Below are 17,651 nucleotides of genomic sequence, written 5' to 3' on the forward strand. Positions count from 1 at the left end.
GGCTAAAGGTGACCCCAAGAAATCAAAGGGCAAGATGCCTGCTTTGTGCAGACGTGCAGAGAAGAACGTAAGAAAAGCCCAGAGGTCTCAGTCAATTTTTTTTTTTTTTGAGGCGGAGTCTTGCTCTGTCGCCCAGGCTGGAGTGCAGTGGCCGGATCTCAGCTCACTGCAAGCTCCGCCTCCCAGGTTCCCGCCATTCTCCTGCCTCAGCCTCCCAAGTAACTGGGACTACAGGCGCCCGCCACTCGCCCGGCTAGTTTTTTGTATTTTTAGTAGAGACGGGGTTTCACTGTGTTCGCCAGGATGGTCTCCATCTCCTGACCTTGTGATCCGCCCGTCTCGGCCTCAGTCAATTTTGCAGACTTTTCCAAGTGCTCTGAAAGGTGGAAGACAACGTCTAGGAAAGAGAAGTCTAAATTTGATGAAATGGCAAAGGTGGATAAAGTACAGTACCATTGGGAAACGAAGGATTATGGACCAGCTAAGGGAGGCAAGAAGGAGGATCCTAATGCCCTGAAAAGGCCACCATCTGGATTCTTCCTGCTCTGTTCGGAATTCCACCCCAAGATCAAATTCATACACTCCGGCATCTCTACTGGAGACGTGGCAAAAAAGCTGGGTGAGATGTGGAAGAACTTAAATGACAGTGAAAAGCAGCCTTACACCACTAAGGCGGCAAAGCTGAAGGAAAAGTGTGAGAAGGATGTTTCTGACTGTAATTCGAAAGGAAAGTTTGATGGAGAAAAGGGTCCTGCTAAAGTTGCCCAGAAAAGGGTGGAAGAGGAAGACGACGATGAAGAAGAGGAAAAGGAAGGAGAGGAGGAGGAGGATGAATAAAGAAACTGTTATCTGAAAAAAAAAATACTAAAAACTCTTAACCACCTTTCTAGAATTCTTGGAAAACAGGGTATTCACCTGATTCCCAGTGAGCATTAGCTAACCGTAGATGGCAGGTCAGACTATAGGAAATTCAAGTACATTTCTCTTAATCCCATGACACATCCTAAAAAACTATCTTTTGACCAGTTTTCTCATCATTTATGTATTTATCAAACAAGCCTCTCCCTCCCCAACAATTCCCTGTATTTGGGCAATTATTTATTGGGATTCCAAGGAGATGGAGTTAACCAGACCAACATCATAACAAATGTTTCCAGGAATGTCTGAGATATCCAGGAATCGTCTACCTATTTACTATTATTTTTTTTTTTGAGACGGAGTCTCGCTCTGTCACCCAGGCTGGAGTGCAGTGGCCGGATCTCAGCTCACTGCAAGCTCCGCCTCCTGGGTTCACACCATTCTCCTGCCTCAGCCTCCCGAGTAGCTGGGACCACAGGCGCCGCCACCGCGCCCGGCTAATTTTTTTGTATGTTTAGTAGAGACGGGGTTTCACCGTGTTAGCCAGGGTGGTCTCGATCTCCTGACCTTGTGATCCACCCGCCTCGGCCTCCCAAAGTGCTGGGATTACAGGCGTGAGCCACCGCACCCGGCCTTATTTACTACTTTAACTAAACCAAACAGGATATAAACAGGGAGTCTATAGTAGGTTCAGAGTAAGTATGGAAAACTGCAGCAGCTGTTATGTGCACTGCCTTGAGTTCACTGACAGTTCACACCCAGAGGTCTCAGAGAAGGGAGCCCAAGCACAGAGGCAGACGTTTCAGGCACAAGGTTCATGCTGGGCTCACAGCTTCCTCGCCTCGCTGTCCACAGAGCCATGACGTGTGGTTGGTGCATCAAAGCCCAGCCTCTTGGCCCTGCCAGCTTGAAGCTTGAGCTGGCCTACCTCCTTCCATCTTTCTTTTTTTTTTTTTTTGAGACGGAGTCTCGCTCTGTCGCCCAGGCTGGAGTGCAGTGGCCGGATCTCAGCTCACTGCAAGCTCCGCCTCCCAGGTTCACTCCATTCTCCTGCCTCAGCCTCCCGAGTAGCTGGGACCACAGGCGCCGCCACCCCTCGCCCGGCTAATTTTTTTGTATTTTTTTTTTTTTTTTTTTTTTGAGACGGAGTCTCGCTCTGCCACCAGGCTGGAGTGCAATGGCCGGATCTCAGCTCACTGCAAGCTCCGCCTCCTGGGTTTACGCTATTCTCCTGCCTCAGCCTCCCGAGTAGCTGGGACTACAGGCGCCCGCTACCTCGCCCGGCTAGTTTTTTTGTATTCTTTTAGTAGAGACGAGGTTTCACCGTGTTAGCCAGGATGGTCTTGATCTCCTGACCTCGTGATCCGCCCGTCTCGGCCTCCCAAAGTGCTGGGATTAAAGGCTTGAGCCACCGCGCCCGGCCCCTTCCATCTTTCTTAAGGCCCAACACTAAACTTACCCTGCACTAAATGCAAAGGGACTGATACTCAGGTGATGTTTTTTCTTTTAAATCATCAGCCTTTGGCATAAAACTTTATTTCTGCCTTTAGAATAATAATAAAGTCAGTCAAAGCTATGGCAGAACATTGTAAACAGGATTTAAACAGATTCCTTTCAAAACTATACAAGGAGGAAAGAAGGATGAGACTATTACATTCCAATTTCCAACTCCATTGAAAACAAGGTCAGTTTTAAAGATGACTCTTATAGGACACAGTAAAACAGTTTTTTCTAAAGTAGAAAAAAATATAAAGTTATAAACTCTGTGATGAAAGTATCTTTCAAGTAGCTAGCCATTATTCCTTGAAAAGTTACCTTTGGGGAAGTTTTGGAGATTTGTGTGTAAAACTGTATTAAAACCAACCAACCAACCAACCAACCAACCAAAACCCTAACACCGCACCACAGTCCTCGAGAGGAGAACTCTTCTTTTGCAAAGGATGATTTGACAACCCAGGCCCCTTGCTCACCTGGCAATGCTCCGCAGTGGTCGATGATGGGCAGCGGAGGGTTTTTCTGACCTCATACTACTTTCGCCTCTTTGCAGAGCAGAAGGTCCCAATGAAAAGATAGGAAGAGTGGAGTATGGCTTGGAGGGCAGCCGCATCTGTTATCCCAAATAAAGCTGACAATGAGCAGTACTGTTAAATTCAGAGGAAGTCACTAAAACCAGCACAGGTATAAATGGACCAAGCTTAGCTTACCTTTTTGCAACACTGTGAGCACACCGGCCTGTACACAAAATCACAAATGTTACTTGGCGTGATACAGGGGATACAGCTGGGAGTCAGAGAAGCCTATGGCAGTACAGTTGTAAGTTTCTACAATAAACTGCAAAACTCTCCCTTCTATTAGAATTGACACACTGCGAATTGCCAAAAAGATAATCTACAGAACTTAACTCTTACACTGTCTCCTATAAAGGATCAACTTACATCTGTTTGGAATTTTCTTATTTGTCTATCCAGGGATCATATGATAATCACATCTTATTTTTTTCTGTTCAAACATGACAGATTATTAGAATGATCTTAGTTACGTAAAAGAAGTAACATACAGGGAAACATTTCTAGGTTCAATATAAAATAAATATTTGGCTCACTCTCTTGAGAAATCAGTATTCCTAACCTACAAGGATAGCACAAGGTAACGTGGCAGAATGAGTCATTTCTAACTTCACTCCTGTGTAGAAAGACGGTGACATAAGGAAGGTAATTGGTATTTCTCTTACGACTTACATTTATCTTTTCATCAGTTACAAAATACCTTACCTCTTACAGAACTGACAGGTATAAGACCAAGTGAAGAAGGAAAACCTCCTGGTTCGGCAACAAAAGCAGAGCTAAAAAATACAAATTTAAGAGGAAAAAAGAAACATTGCCAGCAGCAAATTTCCTAATATCCATGTTTGAATATGATTTACATCTCTATTATGAGGGATGCGGAACAGACAAGAAGAGGAAGAGAATTCAGAAATGCTGTTTAAAACAGCTGGCTCTGTGATGCTGACAATGTGGCTCTGTATTTAATTAGAATTCTATTTCAAAAGATAATAAAAGGCCACAGCTCTTAAGTGTCTCCTCATCATGGAAGGAATCTGCAGAAGGTTCTGAAACCCTCCTCTGATTCTCAGATACATTTTCTTTCTTTTTTTTTGAGACAGAGTCTTGCGTTTTGCCTAGGCTGGAGTGCAGTGGCGCCATCTCGGCTCATCGCAAGCTCCGCCTCCCGGGTTCACGCCATTCTCCTGCCTCAGCCTCTCCAGTAGCTGGGACTACAGGCGCCGCCACCACATCCGGCTAATTTTTTTGTAATTTTAGTAGAGACGAGGTTTCACCGTGTTAGCCAGGATGGTCTATCGATCTCCTGATCTCATGATCCACCCACCTCGGCCTCCCAAAGTGCCAGGATTATAGGTGTGAGCCACTACGCCGGCCTTCTCAGACACATTTTCTTTACAGATCCTTTAAAAGCATAATGACTAAATGCTCACATGACTTTTTTTTTTTGAGACGGAGTCTCACTATGTTGTCAGGCTAGAGTGCAGTGGTGTCTTGGCTCACTGCAACCTCCACCTCCTGGGTTCAAGTGATTCTCCTGCCTCAGTCTCCCGAGTAGCTGGGACTACAGGCACGCACCACCACACCCAGCTAATTTTTGTATTTTTAGTAGAGACGGGGTTTCACCATGTTGGCCAGGATGGTCTTGATCTCCTGACCTCGTGATCTGCCCAGCCTCCCAAAGTGCTGGGATTACAGGCGTGAGCCACTGTGCCCGGCCACACACATGGTTTTATGAAGACATATTGTTATTTGTTCTGGTTGCTTGAAAATCTTCCAGTTTTTATTTCTAAGGGAGAAACGAACATGCCCCCTCTTGTGAATGAGGCAGCACAGGTACCGTCTACTAGGACATGGACATCACACATCCCAAATCCCCTCAAAGTCTGTGCCACCTGGCCAGCAGATAACTCTCCCAAGAGACCATGCATGGGACTGGCCATTCTTTTACTCTTCTCATCAATCAACTTTAAACAGCACTACCTTTCCTTTTTTCAAGGCGGTGTAGATGTCTTTATACTGTTGGTATTTTTCCAGCTCTGCCTTCACCAGGACCTGGCGAATATGCATCACTTCTTCCACAGTAAGAGCGAGGCATTCCACTGGGTAGCAGAATTCCTCCTGAAATTCAAAATGTCACATGAATAAGAGATTCCTACCCCCTGTTCTGGAAGTGCAAAATTTCCCTTCAGATCAGACACCTGATTAGTAGCTTCAGAGAAGAAAAGAGGTTTCCCAATGATCACTGGGACAGAGCTGGCTCCCTCTGGGGACCACATCATTTCTAATTACCCTAAGACTAAAGATGGCAGAAAACATCTGGGGACCAAGTGATCTACTGAAATGTCCAATAAATGACAGTTCCTCACATTTGCTCAGGTATTTTGACTCAAGTAGCTCTATTCCGTTAAGCAGGGCTATACTGAAATATTTCAAGCAGGGCTTGAAATACTGAAAAAAAATTTTATTCTAAACCAATTTTGTGGTCAGTTTTCTTCTATGCTTATGAAAAAGACATTACTTAGTGTTGTGTTGTATATTATATACCAGTAGATAAAAAGCAAATCTATACTGGTCTTTTTTTTTTTTTTTTTTTACAACAGGGTCTCATTCTGTCACCCAGGCTGGAGGGCAGTGGCGCGATCGTGGGTCACTACAGTCTTGACTTCCTGGGCTCACGTGATCCTCTCACTTCAGCCTCCCAAGTATCTGGGACTACAGGTGCATGACACCATGCCCAGCTAATTTTTTGTATTTTTGGCAGAGATGGGGTTTCACCATGTTGCCCAGGCTGGTCTTGAACTCCTGGGCTCAAGTGATCTGCCCACTTCGGCCTCCCAAAGTGCTGGGGTTACAGGGGTAAGCCACCACGCCCAGCCTGGCCCTGTTTTTAAAACTCGTTCGTGGTACCCAGAATAGCCAAAAGAAGGTGGTTAGTAATTTTTACTGACAAGCATTATTTAGCGATCAGTTACATCAGCACACCTTTACAAATCCTAATGGTACGAGTGGAACTGGAACACTAAACTATTGGAGCGTTTATACCCAAAAGGCAATCTTTCCAGGCTGCGCCACAGTTCTCTAGATTTGTTGTTACTTTCAACAACTGCTAAATGTAGAGTCAGCACTGGAAAGACTAGAGGAATGTAAAAGAATTTCGTAATAAATATTTATGTTGGCGGTCTTGTGTTAATGGTTTCCCCACAAGCAGCTACGGAAGATGTTGATGTAACTGATCTCACTGAGTAAGAGCCTCACACCCATCCGCTCCCCAGCCGGCCCCGCACTTGATTGGTGGATCTCAGAGAAAGACAGAACAGTCTTGTGCATTCGGACCCTGCCAGGCTGCAAGGGGCCATTGTGGTGCAGTGACACTGAAACTGAATGTTCTCAGCACAAACACATTATAATTCACTCCCACACACACACAGCATCGCTCACAGGCAGTCTGGAATCCAACACGCCAGTGAGAAAGCACATGACCATGAATGCAGTCAGTTTATGGAGTTTTAACAATCAGTTCTGTCTTTCAATCAGAGAAAAACAAAACTCAATCTAGGTTACAAACTCGTCAAACATTAGCATTTTACTTAAAAAAGTAATCTGAAGAACTACTGCTTCTTACTAAAAATCAATACAAAACCATCTCTGTTCAAGTGAACTTACATTTGCTTAAAAATGCTTTCAGAAAAATCCTGCAATTGAATTTTTAAGATGAGGAGCTTATTAGTATAAGAGAACAGGGGGTGAGTTTATTCAGAAAGATTGTATCCTTTGCTCTAGGGTGCCTAAAATACTCATTTAAAAAATCAACGATCACAGTTTTCTCTTTCAACAGGAACCACTTTCAGAGATGACAGAATTAAATCGGTGTGCCTGATACCTACTCTGTTTTGCTCCACTCTCAGAAAAAGAGTAGTGTTAAGTGGGAACAATAAACTGAATTTTTGAGGGTTAGGCCATTAAAACTGTGTACTAAGTAAGTAGTGTTGGCTGAATACATCCAAATGATGGCATTTCTCAGCTTTGAACATATTTCAGAAGTTTTGCTATTATTTTTATTCATCGGTGATGAGTATGAGTAGGGTATACCTTCTGATGGCTAACTACATGACAAAATGGCTATCCTGTAACAAAATAATGTGGGAATCTAGCACATAACCAGGTAAACACTACTAGATTTATTATGTAGCAAATAACCAGATAGCCAGATTTGTTATTGTGTGTGCTAGGAAGGCAGCAAATGGTACCAACTTAACTGACTTTATAACATGGATAATTGGGCTGTAAACCCTTCAGGCAGATGGTGCTTTTTTTCATTTGTAGGGATACGCCAGCATGGCGCAACCAACTAGGCAGCTTGCACCTCCCTCTCTTCAGTCTTGAGTCACAAAAGGGCTCAGCAAAGCACACTTTCAACTCACTGGCCCACATGAAAATCCAGTACTTCACGGTATGTAATTGTTTTTGTTTTGTTTTGAGACAAGGTCTCGCTCTGTCACCCAGGCTGGAGTACAGTGGCATGATCTTGGCTCACCGCAACCTCTGCCTCCCGGGGCCAAGTGATTCTCGTGCCTCAGCCTCCTGAGTAGCTGGGATTACAGGTGTGCACCACCACACCTGGCCATGTTGGCCAGGCTGGTCTCGAGCTCCTGTCCTCAAGTGATCCATCAGCCTCAGTCTCCCAAAGTGTTGGGATCACAGGTGTGAGCAACTGCGCCTGGCTATCATGAGATATAATTTAAAAATAGTAGATTTTTGTTTGTTTTTTTGTTCTTTTTAAAAAAATTTCAAGTAGACTACCCTTTAGTGAAATAATTTCCATCTGGTCAAATGCTAATGTTTTAATCTTGGGGCCTTCCCAAGGACAACAAAACTTTAATGCAACATAAAAGAAAATGATTAACAGTTACTAAAATCGTTTTTTTTTTTTTCAGTTTACAAAAATATTAATTTGACATCTCCAAAGCCAAATTAAACTTCCACAGACCTCGCAGAGCTACTAGCACTCTGGAGTGTGGAAGGCACTTAAGGCCCCAGAGAGAGCGGGAGCCCTTCCCCACCATGGCACTGCCTGTGGCTCCCACTGCAGTGTTCGGCCCATCTGAGTGGCCAGATGTGGCCGGGGAAGAACCACACTAGCACAATTCTAGTTCCCTTGCTTGCCCACGTGTCAATGGGACTCCCAGATTCAAGAAAGGGAAGCTAAATCTTAGAGAGCTTTAATGAAGACAACAATGTGCTCTAAGACTTTAAACTTACTTCTATGCATGTCACTAAAATTGTTGAGTTTTTTTGATGATTATTCTGGCTATATTTTACTATTCAAAAGGGGTCGTTAGGCAGCATGGAGATTAGGCAGCATAATGTAAAATTTTGGTTACTGTGCCACAGAGAGAAATGGGAATACTCATTTTTTTTTTCTTTTCGAGATGGAGTCTCACTCTGTCACCCAGGCTGGAGTGCAGTGGCACGATCTCGGCTCCCTGCAAGCTCTGCCTCCCAGGTTCACGCCATTCTCCTGCCTCAGCCTCCCGAGTAGCTGGGACTACAGGCGCCCGCCACCTCGCCTGGCTAATTTTTTTATCTTTAGTAGAGATGGGGTTTTACCATGGTCTCGATCTCTTGACCTCATGATCCGCCTGCCTCGGCCTCCCAAAGTGCTGGGATTACAGGCATGAGTCACCGCGCCCGGCCAAGTAGTCATCTTTTATACAGTGTTCATGATTAGTAAAAACTTCATAAATTAACCAGTATTTGAAAATTAACAAAAATAACCATTGCTTTTTGAGTTTTTAATAAATCAAAGAGAGACAAATTTAAATAAAAACAGCAACTGTTAAGTTTACTCTTCTTAACCAAATATAAAACTCAAAGTGAAGGCCAGGCACGGTGGCTCACGCCTGTAATCCCGGCACCTTGGAAGGCCGAGGTGGGCAGATGACAAGGTCAGGAGATCGAGGCCATCCTGGCTAACATGGTGAAACCCCGTCTCTACTAAAAATACAAAAAAAATTAGCCAGGCATGGTGGCAGGTGCCTGTAGTCCCAGCTACTCAGGAGGCTGAGGCACGAGAATGGTGTGAACCCAGGAGGCAGAGCCTGCAGTGAGCCGAGATCGTGCCACTGCACTCCAGCCTGGGCGACAGAGTGAGACTCCGTCTCAAAAAAAACCCACAAACAAACAAAAAAAACTGAAAGTGAATCCTTTCTCTGCCTAAGTGGTATATGGCATTAGTGTTCAGATATCTCTGTATGGGGAGAATTGATAATCAAATGCCAGCAGGTCTTCAGTAGAGGCAGCAGTGACAGGCGTTAAAAACCCACCTTGGCACCTGACCACATGCTGCCCAAGGGCACATCTAAAACAGGCAAAATGACAGAGGTTTTTCTTGCATTTCATGACAAAGATCAGAGAAAGGAATGTGTTACGTCCTATTTACACTGAGTCTCCTTTCCTTATCAAGATGACTAGAAAGAATAACAAAGAAACCAGCTGCAGGGTCATCTGTCAAGGACAAGGTTAGTAAACCCAGGGCTTTGAAGAGCCGGGCCCTGCCCACTGTGGCACCAAGGCTGCCCTGAGCGCCTGCTGCCTGGTGCCATAAGACGCTTCAATATGGTCCTAGAGCTTTTTATTTCACTTAGAAATGTGAAGGTGCAAGTAATGATACATTATTCTGTGTAAAAAAACCTCAAAAAACAGTAATATAATGCAGAATTATTTAAAGTAGCTACATCAATAAAAAGGAAACTTGAAGTTTCTCTCTGCAGAAAAGTAACACACACCCTGCTTGTCAAAACACAGCTTCATGACAGGTGCTGGGAGCACACAGGCTTCCTGAGCCCACGCCCTGGTTGTGCAGGTGTCTGTGGGTGGGCGGAATCCACCGTGGCTACCTCGCCTGGCAGGAGGCTGCTCTGCCCATGGAATGAGTGAGCAAATACTCTTCTGATGGTGGGGGGAGCCCTAGGAGGAATGCACCCCACGGGCTCAGAGTGCCGGCTGCACAGGAGAAAGGTGGCAGCACTGACTCTGCTCTACGATTAGGTCCCCCGAGGAGGCAAACACCCACAGGTCCCTCTCATCAGATGCTGCATTTCGAGTTTGTTGTCCTTTCCTAGGTATTTCCCTCTCAACGGAGACCACAGCATGATCGGTGCATCCTGCACAAGAGTGGAATCAATGATTGGAAGCAAAGTGCCATCTAAGCGGTTAATTCTCAGAGAGCGCAACAGTTGAGGTGTCACCGTCAGAGATACAGAGAATGAAATAATCCCAGACCCAGCAGAAAGAGGCCAACCTTTGAGGATTTCCACCTGCTGGTAAAAGCTCTCTCACACAGATAATACATAGCCCCTGCTACCCCAAACATGGCTGCTTCAAAAGGATGAGAGCTGAGCAGAGAAGCTGTTTGTATGGTAGAAAAAAGTGGTCGAAAAGGCGTCCTTGGCCATACACTGGTTATCCTAGGAACCTGAACAACAGATAAGGGAAAAAGAAAATGGCAGGGGGAAAAGAAAAGGAGAAAATAATGCTGAACACAAGTGACCTACACACAGTGATTACAGATCACAAAAGGAAAACAGAACAAAAACCACCATGAGAATGGTACGGTCCGTGCCAACATCTGCATCCACACGTATAAATCAGTGATGAAACCACGAAGTCTTTCCTGGAGAATCTCAGCGTTCACACAGCAAGGATTTTTATCTAATTTAGGGGCCTGTGAACACTGAGTTTCCTTAGTGGGGGTTGCTGTGACGAAGGACAGAGGCAACTCGTTACTGTGCCCAAGAAAGCATGGGGACATGTGCCAGGCAGCCACTTGTGCCTGCCCTGGATGGGTACTTACCCTCAGTTATTTGACCAAATGATGAAAAAAAAAAAAATAACATTTTAAACATCACAAGAAAAGGGAGGGAGATACAATAAAAATAAAAATTATCACCAGGCGCAGTGGCTCACGCCTGTAATCCTAGCACTCTGGGAGGCCGAGGTGGGTGGATCACCTGAGGTCACAAGTTAGAGAACAGCCTGACCAACATGGAGAAACCCCGTCTCTACTAAAAATACAAAATTAGCTGGGTGTGGTGGCACATGTCTGTAATCCCAACTACTCAGGAGGCTGAGGCAGGAGAATGGCTTGAACCCGGGAGGTGGAGGTTGTGTTGAGCCAAGATCGCGCCACTGCACTCCAGCCTGGGCAACAAGAGCAAAACTCCATCTCAAAAAAAAAAAAAAAAAATTATCAACAATAAAAACATTCCTGCCATTTTCAGTTAAGGAGTTACAAATACAAAATGATTCTTTGTTTTCTAAAATGCAGCTACATTTTAAAATTAATTACACTTATAAAAACAATACTTACCAAGCTACAGGGCGTTACTACAAGGTATGATTTTATGGATTTCCCAAGATAAGCTATTAGCAAGAAAGATCATTTTGTTTTGTCTCCACTGGTGCTCGGAGGCCTGCGTGGACTCTGCTCCCTGCCCTCAATCTGACCACTGTTGAGTGCTGACCAGAGGGGCTCTCCCACTGCCTGCTGGCTGAATTGCAAGTTAGTTTATTGTGCTCTCCTGCCTGCTCCACAAAAAAACAGTGCACAGCCTGACCGAGCACGCACTAAGAGCTCTGCTTTAGCAGGAAACAGACACGTTCATTGGCCTTTGGTGTCAGCTGAAGGTCTTAGCATAATTTCTATTATAAGCTGAAACTACTTTATAGCTAATCTGATAGTTCCTTTACATTGACAATTTTAAACTTTAAGTCTAACCTCAATAATGACATTGTATGATCACATAAAGGCCAGTTACCAGCTGAATGACAGACTGACTTCTAGGAAAAGCTGAGTGAAGAAGATAATACCCTAATGATTAGACTTATGGAATAAAACCACAAGTTCCCTCTTACCTATATATATATATATGTGTGTGTATATATATATGTATGTATATACATATATATGTATGTATATGTATATATATACACACACACAAATATACACACATATACACATATCTGTCACCTATGCTGGAGTGGAGTGGCACATTCTTAGTTCACTGTGGTATCAAACTCCTAGGCTCAAGGGATCCTCCCTCTGCAGCATCCTGAGTAGCTGGGATTATGGGCATGCGCCACCACATCTAACTAAGTTTTTAATTACAAATTTTTAGAGACAGGGGTTTCTTAAGTTGCCCAGGCTGGTCTCAAACTTCTGGCCTCAGGCGATTCTCCTCCCTCAGCCTCCCAAAGTGCTGTGATTACAGGTGTGAGCCACTGTGCCTGGCCCCTCTTACGTATTTTAAAGTTGTGATAATAGCTGTATATTTTGGTAAAAGCAACAACTTATTACATGAAAACAAGTCTTTAGATTTTTTTAGTTTGAATCTTTCTGTTTTCCTGTTGGTAAATCACTGACAAGGCTATAATTTATCAAATAGCTGTGTTTTAGTGATTATTCCGGAGCTAGAAGAATCCTATCAGGAATGGCCATAAAATCATTAGTTCTTTAACTGCACTGTTTTGGAATAGAGATGAATGATCAAATATTCACCTTCTAAGCTGTGTTCAAAATCCTTGTCTTCACAATAACCGCATTATCTCCCATCTGTTACTACTTTAATTGAAACTCTAATAATTCGTCACAGCCTTAAAAAAATGGACTTATGTATTCAATATATTCTATTATTTTTCATTCATTAATATTTGAAAACACATTAGATATTTGACTGTGGGTAGAATATTAATTACAGCTGTGCATCTTGCCTGCAAATACTTCAGAAGCCAAGTGGGGCTACAGAAGAGTCTCTGGAGACCTCCACTGGCCGGAAGATCTCTTAATTCCTCCTGGCAGACCCCTGTGTGCTGCCCACTGTGCTGAGAAATGAGCACCCACTAGAAGAGCCTGTAAGTCTCTAGAAAACAGCAAAAACTGTTGGCCAGTTCAAACAAAATAACACCACTGGCCCCAAATATCACAAAACATACTAGAAAACAATGTACAGTAGTTATTAAGGGATCAAAATTCTCCCTCGCTTTGTACTTCTGCCTCAATGAGATCATCTACTGTAGTCACTTTGTAAGAGTTTTTTGGGTCAATTTTTAACAATTTTTAAATGGATTAATAGCCTTTAAAAGAAAGAAAGCATTTCTCTAATAAGAATCCATACTTTAAACCATTGATAAATTTTCTGGAAAAAAAAAAAAAGAGCTCAAAATGAACAAACGCTGGTCAAGTTTCATTTAAGTTATGGATAGAGTGTGGAGAAGGTGTCACTCTGTTGCCCAGGCTAGAGTGCAGTGGTGCGATCATAGCTCACTACAGCCTTAACCTCCTGGGCACAAGTGATCCTCTCACCTCATCCTCTCCAGCAGCTGGGACCACAGGTGTGCACTACCACAAATTATTATTATTTTTTTTGCAGGGACAGGATCTCACAATGTTGCTCAGGCTGGTCTCGAACTCCTGGAGTCAAGCAATCCTCCCACCTTGGCCTCCCAAAGTGTTAGGATTATAGGCATGAGCCACCATGCCTGGCTGTTTTGTTTTCTTTAGCTATTAAGTAAATCATTCAAAGTTCATTCTAACTTTTGCAAGTTTTTCCCCTTATCATCTTCGTAAGAAAGCTAAGGATTCCTCTAGATCTTCTAGCTGATCCCTAAGTTACTACGAAGTCTTTCCGGTACTTACGAGAGAGCGGGAACTCTGCCTGGAAGGCGGCAGGAACTGCCTCACATTAGTAGGCGTTTCCTTTTCAATGGAATGTCGTCTCTGGGGCGGCTGCCGTCTCTCTGGCTGGGGTGTTGATGATATGGGTAGGAATTTGGGATGCTCTAAAGATTTAACCAAATGAAATAAAACTTAATGTGAATTTTCTAACACAAAGCCCGTTGACATTTGTGACAAACACTGTATTCAAAGATGAGTTATTTATTTCATTGGATAGATATTTTAAGATGGTAATGGTAATCCTTAGGAGCAGACTCTGAGGGCTGTTACAGAAGAATCTTTGCAAAGTAAACTTGCTACAGAAATAGCAAGAAAAAAGGAAAAATATTAGGTGTGGCCAGAAAGATTCCCAAATCATACCAAAATTCTCAAGTGTACCCTTTTTTTACATTCTACTCTTTAAAGATAAAACAAGGAAAACCCTTCTTTCTACATGTTTACCAAGACATTTTGTCCTTAGGTTTAAATTAAACCGTATTTAAACAGAAAAAGGAAGCTTCAGCTTTGATGTTAATATTGTACCATTGTCCTTCTCTGTCTAGTAATATTTTAAGATAGTGTTTAAAAGGAGAATGCTTTCGTGTCTGAATGGTTCTGGATTCACATTTTGAAAACACAAGGAGAACATCAGAAATAAATTATGGTGCCAGAGTTTTATTTAGTGCTTCTTCCTACTCTGTCTACAAAGTAGAGCTGCTTCAATGTAGTGGGTGTGAAGAGTGAGAGTCAACACAAAGTTACATAGGATCCATCTATTTAGACTGTCCCACCAAGAGAAACCACTACAGGAAAACACAGATATAATTTCCACAGTCAAGCAAAGATACAGAAATCCATTATGAGATTCAGCTGGGTCCCTATACTATTTAATGGGTCTGGCCAAATACCAATTGTGGATAACTAGTCAGCACCCACTGTTTTTGAGATAATCTGTGTAAATAATAAAAACACTACTTAAAGAATTTTTGTGTATGAGAAATCAAGCCAATATATAATATTAATACTTCACAATGTTCTTATAAATGAAAAGGATTATTAAAAGCCTTTAGAAATCCCTTAACTTTAGATATCTGTGTTCAGAATCTATCTCCTAAAGAGTTACAAAGGTGTTTTCACTACCTACACAGGTTTTCGGAGACGGGTGTGTGTGGGTGGCAGGTGGAATGGTCATAAATATGGTTGTTTTCGGCTTCCGGTTTACATTTAGCCAAGGAGGTAATCTATCTAAAACAAAACATAACAGAACACTACACACACAACTGATTTATACCATTTCCCATGACTACTGTTCATAAACACAAATGCGCCTGCTCTGTCATAAGTTCCCGAGGTCTGGTGTGATGCCACACTTGGAAAATCAGTATTTCATCTCCCGATCAGTGAAACGCCTGGGTTAGTTCTTTCTACCCCAAATGATCACAGGGCACTCTGGGATCTTTGCTCCAGGTCAAGTGTGTTTTGTAATAAGATAACCGCCTACAGTTCTTAGCAACACAACTACTCACTCTTCCTAGTGGACACGGCCTCCAGGACGGGCTCTTCAGGGAAAGAGGGAGACACGCTGCTGCTGCTGGTCGACTTGTGCAGGGTTTCTTCCTGAGCAAAACACAGGTGGAGAAACTGATTTCTTAGACATTTGTGCTCTCATGCTATTTAATAACATTTTATTATTAAACGGTTTTTTTAACATGAGGCACCAAATTATGTCAAAGGTTCAAGGCAAGCAGAAGACAAACTAGAAGGGGTTTTAAAACAAGACAGGTCTGGGTTTGTGCCTTGGCTCTGCCCTGATTAGAGTGACGTGAAACTGAGCATGCTTCTTTCTGGTTTTTTGGAGACAGGGTCTCACTCTGTTGCTCTGGCTGCAGGGCAGTGGTGTGATCTTGGCTCACTGCAGCTCCCACCTTCTGGGCCCAAGTGATCCTCCCACCTCAGGCCCCAGAATCCAGGATCACAGGTGTGCACTTCCACACCCAGCTAACTTTTACATTTTTTGTAGAGACAGGGTCTTCCTATGTTGCCCAGCTGGCCTTGAGCTCAAGCGATCCTCCCACCTCAGCCTCTCCAAGTGCTGGGGTAACAGGTGTGAGCCGGTGCCCCTGGCTGGAGCATGTTTCTTATCTTAGTTTCATCATTGTGAAAGAGGGTATTTAATATCACTTTTTCCATAGGGTTATTAGAAAGATTAAATGAGGCAATGCATTCAAAATGCTTACCACATTACCTGGCACATAATAAAACAGTGGTAATATTATTAGGGAAACGTTTAATACATTTATAAAAGTAATACACTGTGAGCCTCATAGGAGCAGATGCTGGGTCTGTCTTGTTCACTGATGTCTGTCCAGTACCAAACCCATCACTTAGTAAGTAATGAGTGTTTGCTGAATGAATGGATGAAAAAAATAAACATCTCATGAAATGTCATATGAGTCTAGAAATATGTCTACATTGTGGGCCAGCTATCGTGGCTCGCAACTGTAATCCCAGCACTTTGGGAGGCCGAGACGGGCAGATCATGAGGTCAGGAGTTCGAGATCAGCCTGGCCAGCATGGTGAAACTTCATCTCTACTAAAAATACAGAAATGAGCTGGGCGTGGTGGCAGGTGCCTGTAGTACCAGCTACTTGGGAGGCTGAGGCAGGAGAATCGCTCGACCTGGGGAGGCAGAGGTTGTAGTGAGCTGAGATTGCGCCACTGCACTCCAGCCTGGGTGACAGAGCAAGACTCTGTCCCAGAAAAAGAAAAGAAAAAGAAAAAGAAAAATATCTACATTGTGCTTTGGCACAATTAAAAGTAAAATTCCTATTACCAAAGAGAAGAGATCCTGACTTGTTTTAGACTAAACACAAATGAAGTATAATATTTATTTTTGAAATATTTACTAAATACTATGTGAGATAAACATTTACTTGTAATTTCTACTTAGTGTCTATAGATATATATATATATTTTTTGAGACAGAGTCTCACTCTGTCGCCCAGGCTGGAGTGCAGTAGCGTGATCTCAGTTCACTGCAACCTCCGCCTCCTGGGTTCAAGCAATTCTCCTGACTCAGCCTCCTGAGTAACTGGGATTATAGGTGAGTGCCACCACGCCTGGCTAATTTTTGTAATTTTTTTGGTAGAGATGGCATTTCACCATGTTAGTCAGGCTTGTCTTGAACTCCTGACCTCGTGATCCACCCACCTCGGCCTCCCAAAGTGCTGGGATTACAGGCATGATCCACCATGCCCAGCCTATAGATATTTTTAAATACAAAAGGAAGAAAATTAGGCAAATATATTCACTCATGACTATGTGAGATAAACAGTGAAAAATTTTTGATGTTCTTAGCTAAAATGACTTAACGTTTTTAATTTTAAAAATTGTTGTTTTTTTTTTAAGTTCTGGGATACATGTGCAGGATGTGCAGGTTTGTTACATAGGTAAATGTGTGCCATGGTGGCTTGCTGCACCCATCAACCCATCACCTAGGTTATTAAGCCCAGCATAAAGTAACTTTTAAGAATTAGCTGTTCACCAAAAACTGGTCTCACATGAAACCTACTGCTGAAATCATTAGTTTCAAGTAAGCTACAATACAGTATGTCTGATTAAAGAACAGGGAGAAAAAAAGCCCACGTAAACCACATAATTCAAACAAAAAGGGCTAGGCTGGGCGTGGTGACTCACATCTGTAATCCCAGCACTTTGGGAGGCCAAGGCAGGCAGATGACTTGAGGTCAGCACCAGCCTGGCCAACATGGTGAAACCCTGTCTCTACTGAAAATACAAAAATTAGCTGGATGGTAACAGGCGCCTGTAATCCCAGCTCCTTGGGAGGCTGAGGCATGAGAATCACTTGAACTCGGGAGGCGGAGGTTGCAGTGAGTCAGGATCACGCCACTACACTCCAGCCTGGGCGACACAGTGAGACACTGTCTCAAAAAACAAAAACCAAAAAACCCCAAAAAGGTTTAAATAGTGACCTCCACACTTTTGGGACTTATCATGAA

The 17,651-nt window shown here is 43.3% G+C and overlaps 1 protein-coding gene across 6 annotated transcripts in view; it reads right to left on the reverse strand.

Annotated features, from left to right (window-relative positions):
- SPIRE1 (spire type actin nucleation factor 1) overlaps nucleotides 1-17,651 on the reverse strand; it is a 197,212-nt gene that overhangs the window by 3,925 nt on the left and 175,636 nt on the right. For 4 of the 6 annotated variants that reach the window (XM_033178378.1, XM_033178377.1, XM_033178382.1 and 1 more), the window contains 7 exons: nucleotides 15,159-15,249; nucleotides 13,615-13,757; nucleotides 10,222-10,395; nucleotides 4,902-5,039; nucleotides 3,630-3,700; nucleotides 3,063-3,090; nucleotides 2,829-2,965 (listed from right to left, as the gene is read on the reverse strand). In XM_033178378.1, coding sequence (XP_033034269.1) covers nucleotides 2,829-2,965; nucleotides 3,063-3,090; nucleotides 3,630-3,700; nucleotides 4,902-5,039; nucleotides 10,222-10,395; nucleotides 13,615-13,757; nucleotides 15,159-15,249 — 782 coding nt within the window. The remainder of the gene's footprint in view (nucleotides 1-2,828; nucleotides 2,966-3,062; nucleotides 3,091-3,629; nucleotides 3,701-4,901; nucleotides 5,040-10,221; nucleotides 10,396-13,614; nucleotides 13,758-15,158; nucleotides 15,250-17,651) is intronic. The other 2 variants (XM_033178380.1, XM_033178379.1) reach the window with 1 other exon arrangement.

This window comes from Trachypithecus francoisi, unplaced genomic scaffold (assembly GCF_009764315.1).
Source record: "Trachypithecus francoisi isolate TF-2019V2 unplaced genomic scaffold, Tfra_2.0 Lachesis_group19, whole genome shotgun sequence".
NCBI classification, from domain to species: Eukaryota; Metazoa; Chordata; class Mammalia; order Primates; family Cercopithecidae; genus Trachypithecus; species Trachypithecus francoisi.